Source organism: Lampetra fluviatilis, chromosome 23 (genome assembly GCF_964198595.1).
Source record: "Lampetra fluviatilis chromosome 23, kcLamFluv1.1, whole genome shotgun sequence".
Classification (NCBI taxonomy): domain Eukaryota; kingdom Metazoa; phylum Chordata; class Hyperoartia; order Petromyzontiformes; family Petromyzontidae; genus Lampetra; species Lampetra fluviatilis.
Genome location: NC_136297.1, coordinates 4,419,010 through 4,431,719, shown reverse-complemented (window position 1 = coordinate 4,431,719; position 12,710 = coordinate 4,419,010). Strand labels below are relative to the sequence as shown.

The 12,710-nt window shown below is 53.4% G+C and overlaps 1 protein-coding gene across 1 annotated transcript; it reads left to right on the top strand.

Moving 5' to 3' along the window:
- The first annotated feature begins 1,518 nt into the window (after window positions 1-1,518).
- Window positions 1,519-12,486, top strand: LOC144940857 (uncharacterized). Its single transcript, XM_078867348.1, has 6 exons — window positions 1,519-1,534; window positions 1,869-2,221; window positions 4,024-4,086; window positions 4,416-4,493; window positions 6,008-6,070; window positions 12,210-12,486. The coding sequence occupies exons 1-6, from the start codon at window positions 1,519-1,521 to the stop codon at window positions 12,453-12,455; spliced, it is 819 nt and encodes a 272-aa protein (XP_078723474.1). The 3' UTR covers window positions 12,456-12,486.
- Window positions 12,487-12,710: the final 224 nt, after the last annotated feature.

Here is a 12,710-nt window from a genome sequence, read left to right as displayed (position 1 = left end):
ACCCAGTGAAAAATCCACGCGACCACGGGGAGAGAGACACCGCAGACTCCAAATATACATCAGCAGGCGTCGGGGTCGGGGTCGAACCCACGCCCTCCCGCATACGGGGCGAGGGAGTTAACATCTCCTAGCCACCGTGGCGGTGCCGCTTGTGAGATGCGTGCGTGTGTCCCACCTCTGTCTCGCGCAGGGACGATGATGGCAATTCGGACCGGATCAGCCTGAAGGTACGGAGATGCAGTGTGTACATCACTTACCACCACCATCATCATCGTCGTCGTCGTCGTTGGCCACTTATTATTTTTCTTGTTCCTCATCATCATCAGCAGCCATGGTCAATCCACTGCTGGATGAGGGCCTTCTCTAAAGCCACCGCTGCCGCCTCTCCCAATCCTGTGATGTAACGATCCGCCCAGCATGTCATGGGTTGCCTCCTGCCATAAGAATGTGGAATTTCCACGACTTGTTTCAAAACTGTCAAAGTTACCCGTGGGTACCCCCACCGCCGTATTGCCTGTTTGAACATAATCATCTTAATTATTATCATCAGCAGCAGCAGCTTCCATCATCTTCTGCATCATCATCAGCAGCAGAAGCAGTGTCATCTCAGCTTCTTCATCATCATTAGCATCAGCATTATCATCATCATCAGCAGCAGCTGCTTCATCTTAATCATCATCCTTAGCCGCAGCATTGATCATCAACATCAACAGCATCATCATCACCACCACCACCACCATCATCTTCATTGCCACCATCATCACCATCAACAATCTCTCATGTCTGTAATAGGCACCGCAGCTGAGGCCGGCAAAGAACGGCACGGTTCATGAGAATCGGCAGCAGCCGCAGCCGCAGCAGCAGCAGAAGCATCGTCAGCAGCAGCAGCAGCCAGACAGAGGAGACGGAAGCTCCTCGCAGAGAGGGACCGGTGGGTGAGCGAGTGAGCGACGGTGGTTATCGTCGAGAGCGCTACATCGCGTTGCATTTTTCACGGCCGTCGCCGAGCTCCGGGTCCCCGTGAGGCCCAAAAGTGCCCAGCGGCCAGTCACAAACAGCATCGTTGAACGGAAAAGTAACCCCCCCCCCCCCCCCCGTTGTTTGCTGGGAGACCCTGGGACTCGGAGACGCAAAGCAGCCGATGACGCCAGCCATGCCTGTCCCTGGGCGTCCCCTAGGTCAGCTCAGCCTTAAATGCAATGGGGACCTGCTGCGGTGTGTAGAACGTCGACACCGGGCCGGGCGCTGCGTGGTGCTGGCCGCACCCGCCCCGTCATGTGACGTCGCTGGCCTTAGTAGGTGCTGCTCGCTAACAGCACTTGCCCCCGTCGATCTCTTGAAGGCTATACGGGGGATCTTTGTCTTTGCGCGCAGTGGTGGGGCACGGTGGGGAGCGGCAGTGCAGCGGTTATCGCGCCGCGCTACGAACCAGGCGGGCCGAGTTCCATACCCGCTCACGGCCAATGTCATTGACGATTATCTGAACCGGTCCTGGGCCTCCCCTTGGGCTGAGAAGACATGCACCTGGCACCTGGTGCGGTGTGTGAACGCTCTCAGCACCGAGCATGGTGGTTCTGGCCACACCGCCCTGTCGTGCGCCGTGCCAGCCCTCATGGGTGCTGCTCGCTAACATCCCTTGCCCTACGGTCTCTTGAAGCCTTTTCGGGGGATCTTTGTCTTTTGTGCGCGTCTGCGTGTGTGTCTGCGTGCGTGTGTGCGTGCGTGTATTTGCGTGCGTGTGTGTCTGCGTGTTTGTCTGCGTGCGTGTGTCTGCGTGCGTGCGTGCGTGTGCGTCTGCGTGTGTGTCTCTGTGTGTGTGTCTGTGCGTGTGTCTGCGTGCGTGCGTGCGTGCGTCTGCGTGCGTGCAGCACCGGGGAACAAGAAGCAGAGCAGTACGCTGGTTCGCCAGTCACCGCCGTCGGCGGCATTGCCACTGCCGTCAGCGAACAGCGCCACTGGGCAGCCGAGCGTCGGTGCAGCTGATGAGCAACTGTACGAGGAAGTTGCCGAAGAATCGATGTACGATGCTGTCACGGAGGAGGGCGATCCTGGGGATGACGGAGTTGGTGGTGATGTTGGTGGTGGCGTTGGTGGTGGCGTTGGTGGTGGTGTTGGCGGCGGTGTTGGCGGTGGTGGTGGGCGCGGCGGCAGCAGCAAAAAAGGTGGCGGTGGATATGAGAGCGGCGTCGGCACTCCGAACGGGAAGAGCAAAGAAGCCACTGTGAGTAGAGAGACGAACAAAGACAAAGATCCCCCATATAGCCTTCAACAGACTGTCGGGGCAAGTGTTGTTAGTGAGAGAGACAAACACACACGCAGATAGACGAGCAGAGACAGGTGACCCAGTGTCTCTGTGACCCCGTGTCTCTGTGACCCCGTGTCTCTGTGACCCCGTGTCTCTGTGACCCTGCATGTCCATGCCTGTGTCCCCATGACCCCGTGACAGCGTGTCCCTGTGTCTCGATGTCCACATATCTGTGTCTCCGTGTCCCTGTGTCACCATGCCACCGTGTCTCTGTGTCCCCATGTCCCTGTGTGTCTGTGCCACCGTGTCTCCGTATTCACATTTTCCTGTGTCCGTGTCCCCATGACCCCGTCCACATGTCTCTTTGTCCATATATCCCTGTGTCCCTGTTTCTCAGTGTCCCTGTGTCCCCGTGTCCCTGTGTCTCCGTGCCCCCGTGTCCCCACATCTGTGTCCCTGTGTCTCCGTGTCCCCGTGTCCCCGTGTCTCCTTATCCCCACATCTCTGCGTCCCCGTATGCCCGTAGTATCCCCATGTCTCCGTATCCCCGTCCCCACATCTCTGCGTCCCCATATACCCGTAGTATCTCCGTGTCCCCGTGTCCCCATGTCCCCATGTCCCCATGTCCCCATGTCCCCGTGTCCCCGTGTCCCCGTGTCCCCGTGTCCCCGTGTCTCCGTGTCCCCGTGTCTCCGTGTCCCCGTGTCCCCGTGTCTCCGTGTCTCCGTGTCCCCGTGTCCCCGTGTCCCCGTGTCTCCGTGTCCCCGTGTCTCCGTGTCTCCGTGTCCCCGTGTCCCCGTGTCTCCGTGTCCTCGTGTCTCCGTGTCCCCGTGTCCCCGTGTCCCCGTGTCTCCGTGTCCCCGTGTCCCCGTGTCTCCGTGTCCCCGTGTCTCCGTGTCTCCGTGTCCCCGTGTCCCCGTGTCTCCGTGTCCCCGTGTCTCCGTGTCCCCGTGTCCCCGTGTCCCCGTGTCCCCGTGTCCCCGTGTCTCCGTGTCTCCGTGTCTCCGTGTCCCCGTGTCTCCGTGTCCCCGTGTCTCCGTGTCCCCGTGTCCCCGTGTCTCCGTGTCCCCGTGTCTCCGTGTCCCCGTGTCTCCGTGTCTCCGTGTCCCCGTGTCCCCGTGTCCCCGTGTCCCCGTGTCCCCGTGTCCCCGTGTCTCCGTGTCCCCGTGTCCCCGTGTCCCCGTGTCCCCGTGTCCCCGTGTCTCCGTGTCCCCGTGTCTCCGTGTCCCCGTGTCCCCGTGTCTCCGTGTCCCCGTGTCTCCGTGTCTCCGTGTCCCCGTGTCTCCGTGTCCCCGTGTCTCCGTGTCCCCGTGTCCCCGTGTCCCCGTGTCTCCGTGTCCCCGTGTCCCCGTGTCCCTGTGTCTCCGTGTCCCCGTGTTCCCGTGTCTCCGTGTCCCCGTGTCCCCGTGTCTCCGTGTCTTCGTGTCCCCGTGTCTCCGTGTCTCCGTGTCCCCGTGTCTCCGTGTCCCCGTGTCTCCGTGTCCCCGTGTCTCCGTGTCCCAGTGTCCCCGTGTCCCCGTGTCTCCGTGTCCCCGTGTCTCCGTGTCCCCGTGTCTCCGTGTCCCCGTGTCTCCGTGTCCCCGTGTCCCCATGCCCCATGTCCCCGTGTCCCCGTGTCCCCATGTCCCCATGTCCCCGTGTCCCCATGTCCCCGTGTCCCCGTGTCCCCGTATCCCCACATCTCTGCGTCCCCGTATGCCCGTAGTATCCCAATGTCCCCGTGTCCCCGTGTCTCCGTGTCCCCGTGTCCCCATGTCCCTGTGTCTCCGTGTCCCCAGGGTGGAACTGCCTCCGACTTCCTGCACCGGTTCACCGTGCGTGCGGGATCCAGCGACTCACAGGTGCTGCCTCGTGATGGTGGCGGCGGTGGTGGTGATGGGGGGGTGAGGGGTCGGGCAAAGAACCCCCTCACCCCCCACCACCCCCACCACCCCCCAATTCGTGTTAACGCTAAAGCATTTTCATTTTATCTTTCACAAGCGGCCTGGCTATCACTAATCATGGCGGCTCAACGAAAGTGGCTCGTCACCACGTGGACATTTTTCGCGGCCAAATACAAAAAACGCCCGGCGTCTAGTGCATGTCTACGCGCTGAACCGGCTGTGTTCATGTTTCATCTAACGAGCTGACGAGTAACGATATCTACGTATTATCTTTTACGATGACCCAGGAGGGTAAAGCCGGAGGAGCCGGAGCAGAATCCACGCGACCGCCGGGAGAGCACGAAGACTCCTGCACACCGGGCGAGGTAGTTAACGTCGCAACATCGCTGGCGCTTTGCTGGTCCATCACTGGGCGCTGTCGCCGCCGTTGTTGATGTTGTTGATGTTGTTGATGTTGTCGATGTTGTCGATGTTGTCGATGTTGTTGATGTTGTCGATGTCGTTGATGTTGTTGATGTTGTCGATGTCGTTGATGTTGTTGATGTCGTTGATGTCGTTGATGTTGTCGATGTTGTCGATGTTGTCGATGTTGTTGATGTTGTCGATGTTGTCGATGTTGTTGATGTTGTTGATGTCGTTGATGTCGTTGATGTCGTTGATGTCGTTGATGTTGTCGATGTCGTTGATGTCGTCGATGTTGTCGATGTTGTCGATGTTGTCGATGTTGTCGATGTCGTTGATGTCGTTGATGTCGTTGATGTTAATAGGGTTTTTTCCCCTTTTTTGTGGCAACAAAACTGACACCTTTTGCAAGGAATCATGCTTACATTAACCACAATACTTGCAGTCAAATGCAAACAAAAAAAAAGTATTGTGGTTAATGTAAGCATGATTCCTTGCAAAAGGTGTCAGTTTTGTTGCCAGAAAAAAGGGGAAAAAACCCTATTAATATATTTTGGTACTGGCAAAGGAGGTCCCATGATGTTGTTGATGTTGTTGATGTTGTTGATGTTGTTGATGTCATCTCGGCGGGGATTGCATTTGGTCGTGGCGGAGACACCGAAACGCCACCACACGGAAGCGACATCCCCGACGGAAGGCCGGGAGCTGCGTCTCACACGGGCTACGGTGGCTTCATCGTGGCGGGGGGGGTGGAGTAGTGGGGGTGGGGGGGGTGGCGGGGGGTGATGGGGGGGGTGGCGCGGGGGCTCGTGGAGTGGGGGGGGGTGGGGGGGGGTGGCGGGGGGGGGGCAAGTGGCGGGGGGTGGAGTAGTGGGGGTGGGGGGGGGTGGTGGGGGGTTGACACGGGGGGGAGTGGCAGGGGGGGTCGTGGCGGGGGGGGGGGTGATGGGGGGGTGGTGGGGGGGGGTGGTGCGGGGGCTCGTGGTGGGGGGGGTGGAGTGGCGGGGGTAGGGGGGGGTCGTTGGCCACCGACTGGTGACATCGCCACCGTATTCACACCAGGCTGGGTGCAGTTGTAAAGCCACGTGAAGCGTTGAAGGCTCGCTGCTGGCAGGAGGTCATGGGAGAGACTCGGGTGCCATGGCTCGACTCAACGAGATGACCGGCAGCTTCACCGCCTGTGCTCCCTGCTGCGCCAACTCGCTGCGTTTTATCCGCCCCGGCGCTCCGCTCGTTGTTGCGAGCGTCGCTCCTCCGTTGTTGCTGCCCAGTAGCGTCCTTCACGAGCCTCCTCCACAGAGGCCGACCTTGACACCGCTGGTACCGGTCATCGGCAAGTCCACTCTGGCGCACGCCGTCCTGTGAACCGCATCAGCCCACCCCTTCTCTGGGGGGTTCAAACAAGCGTCACTCGGCGTGCCCAACCCCTAGACGCTCGTCCTCACCTCCCGATGCGATTGTCGCGTGCGCGTTGCAGGAGGTGACGGACGAGGTGAACTACCGCACGGTGGAACAGGACCCGTTTTTGACCCCCGAAGAGGTCAGTACTGCACTCTTTTTGACGGCGGCGGTGGTGTCGGTGCGAAGGTTCAGGGGTTTCGTGCCGGCGGGTTCTGTGCCGCGCCTTGATAGGCGCTCGATGAGAGCACGCGTGTCTTGAGAACTGATTGTTGTTCTTCTTGGTTCTTTCGGTAAAGTCACGTAGAAGGGAAATAATAAAAATAAAACATAATAGAATACAATTCTCACGACGTTTCGGCCACAACGCAAGCAGCCGTCCTCAGGTGAAGAACAGGTCTGTCGGAAAGACAGCGTCTGAATGAGACGCTGAATGAGACGCTGTCTTTCCGACAGCCCTGTTCTTCACCTGAGGACGGCTGCTTGCGTTGTGGCCGAAACGTCGTGAGAATTGTATTTTATTATGTTTTAGTTTTATTATTTTATTATTTCCCTTCTACGTGACTTTACCAAAAGAACCAAGAAGATGAATCCCTGCAGTCACGAAAGCTTTACATCGAAACTGATTGTTGTTGTTATGTTATCGTTTTTTGGCATTCCCCCGCACACCTCGGTTAGCTACGTACGGTGCGAAAGAAATTCAACGTACGTACATAGTCAAAATTCCAGGCTCATGATTTATCTCCGAGACCCCATCTGTGACCAGTCTGGTTCGTCTTGTTACGCAAGAGCTACTCACACTTAACTGTTGAAATGGCAATTTAAAAAAAAACTTGAATCGTTAAAGAAAAAAATGCAATCCTCATCACGGCTCCATGGTCAATAGCTAAGCCCTCCACTTGTGTCGTCTAGTTGCGTGCGATGGAGTAGGACCATATCCCGAAACGTCACCTGCTGTATATTTTGCCTCGAAGCTACACGGTGTTAATGAGTCGTTTAAAAAAAATGTTTTGTTACATTCTATTCTTGCGCAAGATTGCATCAGCAATGCGGTTCAGGATGCACGAGTGAACTTGTTTTGCACCTTTGGCAGCCAACCGCGCTAATCGGAGGTGCGGGGGAAAGACAACAAACCAAACACAAAAGGCAGTTCTAACCTTAAAAAAAGTAAACCCGTAAAAACAAAGTTTTTCACTATAAATCCTTTATATGCGTGGCGGCTAGAGTCCTCTCGTCCTCTGGCTTGAGATGGCTGCCACCTATGGGTCAGATGATTGCCTGCCACCATTAAGCAATTGGTAATTAAATATAATTTGTTTTTTCCTAAAAAGTGTAACATTTTGTAAAAAAAGATTTTCACGAAAATAAATTGTCACGCACGAGTCTGTGTGCAAAATGTCAGCTCGATTGGATCACGGGAAGTGGGTTAAAAAACGACTGAAAGATTTGCACGGTCGTAAGCGCGCAAGCAAGTAAGCAAGTGAACTTAATATAAAGGATTTTAAAAAAAAATTCTATTTAGTATAGTGGTGTAGTGTATAGCAGTGTAGTGTATAATGTAGTGTGTATAGTAGTGTACGGTGTAGTGGGGAGCGGTAGTGAAGTGGTTAGCGCTACGCTGCGCTACGAACCTGGCGACCCGAGTTCGATTCCCGCTCGCGGCCAACAACTGGTGACGATTATCTGAACCGGTCCTGGGCCTCCCCTAGGTCGACTCAGCCTCAAATGACTACCTGGTGCGATGTGTAAAACATCGCCACTGGGGAGACAAAGGCGGCCGGGCGTGGTGTTGGCCACCAACCCCCTCGTGTGCCGTGCCGGCCTTTTCGGTGCTCGCTAACAGCACTTGCCCCAACAGTCTGTTACAGGCTATACGGGGGATCTTTGTCTCTTGGTGTATATAGTGTAGTTTGTATTGTAGTGTATAGTGTATGTACGTTGAAGTTGTTTTGCACTGCACGTAACCAACCACGCTAAGCCGAGATGCGGGGGAAGGACGCCAAACTAAACACAAAAGGCAGTCCTGAAGAATGAAAAACTCCACGCTAACGTCTGCTGCCCATGACGAGAGGGCTTCACGAGAAAGAGAGTGCGCCTTTTGGCGTCATGTGGTCGAACACCATATGAGACACAAGGCTCGTAAGAAAGCTGTCACTGGTGTGGACCAATCAGTTTCAAAGACAATGCATAAATTATCAGAGTATTGTTTTTTGTTTGCATTTGACTGCAAGTATTGTGGTTAATGTAAGCATGATTCCTTGCAAAAGGTGTCAGTTTTGTTGCCAGAAAAAAGGGGAAAAACCCTATTAGAGAAAGAGAGAGTTCTTGTCGTCCATTTCACCGCATCGAGCGCGTTCAACCTCGCTTCTGCGGCCGTCTGGAACGCCCTTCCTTCTGTGATTAGGTAGCCACTGGATATCCATGAAGTTTAAAATCATCATCATCATCTATATTGACAAACTCATTTCTTTAGAACTGCTCTTTGTGTTTCGATTTAAAGCTTTCGTGACTGCAGGGATTCATATTCTTGGTTCTTTCGGTAAAGTCACGTAGAAGGGAAATAATAAAAATTAACAATTACATTCTCAAGAAAAAATTTCTTGCTGTGGTTTTCACACCTGATGATGATTGCTTGTGTTGCGCGTTCAAAACGTTGCGAGGTCGCCCTCCGTCAACAACGACAAACTTCAAACGTCCACCGGTGGTGCTGCTGCTGCTCCTGCTACAGCACTAATAATACATTTGGGCACTCACCCACTCACTCCCGACGCGTTTATTAAAATGGTCCCTGCTTTTGGCTGATGTTGACAGTGTGTACGCGTGCGTCACTACGTGATGTCACGGGCCCGCGCATTACCTCAATGAAAATAAATATCTATAAATAAAAGTCAGCCGTGTCGGGTGGAGGGGAAAGTTTTACGACAAAACATTTTCACGCGGTGACCCAACCCAAGAGAAAATCAATCGCGAACCGGATTTTCCCCGTTTACGAAACAATTTTTATTTGACCAGATAAGACCCCCGCTGAGGTGCGTAGCTCCTTTTTCAGAAGCTACGTGGCCGTCAGGAATGACAACTCAACGAAAGTGGCTTCTCATCATCGTGTGAAATCTATCGCAGCAGCCAAATACTCTGAAACGCGCGACGTCGATTCATAAATGTGGAGGGGAAAAACGCAGAGGACCCCGACAAAAATCCACGCGACCACGGCGGGAGAGGGAGAGAGACACGCATGCAAACGCCAAATAAACAGCAATTCATTCTTGATTTGAAGCTTTCGTGACTGCAATGATTCATATTCTCAGGTTTTTTCGGTGAAGTCACGTAGGTAAAAACATTAAAATTAATGAAAGTAAAATAAAACAAAACAAAAATAAAATTCACGACGTTTCGGAGGCAACACAAGTCTCCGTCATCAGGTGGGACCGTCACAGCCGAATTAGCTGCATCAAGTGAAGCAATGATTCAAGATGTAATCCCTTATAAGCAAGTTGAAGGGAGGTGGAGAGGGGGGGGAGAGCTTATCAGGCTGTGGTAGCCAATGAATGGAAACGTATCGGGAGGGAGGAGGAGCGGTGATCAAAGACTGCACGCAGTGCTCAACACAATGAATGGAGACGTGTCGGGACGGAGGGCGAGCGGCGATCAAAGACTGCACGCAGTGCTCAACACAATGAATGGAGACGCGCCGGGACGGAGGGCGAGCGGTGATCAAAGACATCACGTAGTGCTCAACACAATGAATGGAAACGTGGCGAGCGGTGATCAAAGAACAATGAAGAGATTACTGTTAAACACTGTGGATGTTAACACTCGGTGAAGTAAATTAAAATAGTGCCTGTCAGATAAGATGGTCCAAAAAGTGTAATTAAGTCTTTTTTGCGTGGTTAATAACATCTTTCCAGTGATTACTGAGTTTGTACCCATCATCACGGTTGAAATTATGTCTGTGTTTGTATATTTGTATGGCTTCGTGTACAAACCTTTGATGGTAGCCCGGAGGTTTGCAGAGAACCTTGGTCTCGGAAAAGACAATTTCATGAGAGCCCGCCGAGTTGTAGCAATGATCGGCAACGGCCGAAGAATCAGTTCTGCCGTGTTTCAGATCTGACTTGTGCTCGCGGACACGATCAGCAACATGACGTTTTGTTTCTCCAATGTAGCAATCACCACAAATGCAACTCAATTTGTAGACTCCAGGATACTGTAAGTCAGGAACGACATCCTTCACAGATGGAATCAGATCACGGATTTTATGCACTGTACTGAATCGGACTTGGATCTTATGTTTGTTTAGAATTTTGGAGATCTTTTTGGTCACGCCTGCTATGTATGGTAACGTGATAGTTTTGGTCGGAGTTTCATGTGGTTGTTTCTGTGTGGTGGGAGAGACAGCTTGGCGGATAGTGCGGTCAGAGTATCCGTTCATCCTGAGGGCCCGATGTACATGTCTTAATTCATCAGTCAGGTGGTGTTGGTCAGAAATGCCATGAGCCTTGTGGTATAGCGTTTTGATGAGAGAATTCTTTTGAGATGGGTGGTGGTGGGAATCCGGTTTCAAGTAGGAATTTGTGTGGGTGGCTTTCCTGTAGACAGAATGTCCCAAGGATCCGTCAAGCCTCCTCTTAAACAGAATATCCAAGAATGGTAGTTTACCGTCTTTCTCCACTTCCATGGTGAATCTGATAGATGGGTGTCTAGAATTGATGTGGTCAAAGAAGTGGTTCAATTCTGGGAGGCCATGTGGCCAGATGACGAAAGTGTCATCCACATATCTCTTCCACAGGGAAGGACGCAGGGTGGATGTCTGGATGGCGTCTGATTCAAACTTTTCCATGAACATGTTGGCTATAACTGGTGACAAGGGGGAGCCCATAGGGGTACCCTCATTCTGTTTGTAGAAGGTGCCATTCCAGGTAAAATAGGTGTTGGTGAGGCAATGCCTAACCAGCACAGGTACATCAGAATTCAATCCATGTTGGACTAAGTCCTCAATTATTGTTAGGGTGTCCGGTACTGGGACTTTGGTAAACAAAGATACTACATCAAAGCTGACGAGGATGTCATCAGGAGATAGTACCATGTCCTTAACCATAGAGACTAATTGGGTTGAGTTGAGTACTGCCGAAGAGGTCTTGCCTGTGAAGGGGAGCAGAGTATCTGATAGAAAACGGGCTAGTTTGTACGTCGGAGAGTTTATCGTCGACACGATGGGTCGTAGCGGGGTGCCTTCTTTATGGATTTTGGGAAGACCATAGAGTCTGGGAGGTCTTGCCGCCGATGGTTTTAGAGAGGGACGTTTGCTTGGTTCGATTAGGGAAGTCGAACTCGTGATGATACTGTTGGTTTTTGTCGTTAGGCTTTTAGTGGGATCATTTTTAATTTTGGAGTAACTCCCATCATTAAGCAGGTCCAGGATTTTGTTGTTGTATGAATCTTTATCCATGATGACCGTGGCATTGCCCTTGTCTGCCGAGAGGATGACTATATCATCTCTCTTTTTTAAATTCGCGAGTTCAGAGCGTTCGTTTTTGCTGATGTTACTAGTGGGTTTCTTAGCATTCTTAAGAATAGTAGCTATTTCAGCTCTTGCTACATCCGCATGGATGTGTCCTATGCCTCTGAGGGCTACATCAATCTGAGAAATCATATCCTCTACTGGTATATATTTAGGGGTGACGGCGAAATTTAGTCCTTTGGCCAGTACCGTTTTTAGATTGTCAGAAATTGGAATGTTACTCTGATTAATCACGGTCTTGTAAACAGCAGGTGTCAGTGTTGGCATCAGAGGTCGCAAACGGGTTTTGATTCCTTACCCGTACCCGGCCGCACCAGGGTCGCAAACGGGTACCCGTACCCGATACCCGGCCGGGTATGGGCAGCCGGGTATCGGGTAGGGTACGGGTATCGGATACCCGATTGCGACCTCTGGGATGAAGCCATGTTGCAGGCGCGGGTGGGTTGATTCTAGGAACTTGAATTGTGAGAAGAGACAAGACGTTGTGAAATGAGTGACAAACGGTGACTCACCAGTGACTCACGGCCTACCCGTACCCGTACCCGTATCCGGCCGCACCAGGGTCGCAAACGGGTACCCGTACCCGGCTGGGTACGGGTAGCCGGGTATCGGGTAGGGTACGGGTATCGGGTACCCGGTTGCGACCTCTGGTTGGCATCGAACCCACGACCGCCTTGCGAACCAGGCGAGGTTGTCAACATCTCCCAGCCACCACGGCGCCCCAGATTCGCTGACCCCCCTATCCCCACTCGCTCGTTTGCAGATCGAGGCGATGTACACCAAGGTGCGCACGATGAGCCAGCGGTCCAAAGACGACGATGGCGGCGGTGGTGGTGCAGCGTCCCCGCCGATGCGAAGGCTCCGGGGCAAGGATTACGCGGAGCCTGGCGAGTACCGTATCAAGGGTGGTGCCGGTGGTGCCGACGGTGCCGATGGTGGCGATGGTGGCGACGACGGCGGCGGCAGTCACAGCCGCACCAATGAGAGCGACGCCGAAGCACGGATTTAACCACGAAAATTTAAGAAGGGCCATTTTCGTCTTCTTATTTGTTTAAACGTTGGAGGGGGAGGGGGGGGGCGATAGAAAACAAACACGTGTACGGTACAACGTCACGTATCCGACTGACCGGCATGTGTCTGCCCGGACCAATTAGCCGCCCGCCCCCCTGCCCTCCACTGTAATATCTCCATAGATGTTGACTAACCCAACTTCCTTCATACACACACCACACACGGTGGACTCACACCCATTTTCTCTCCCCCA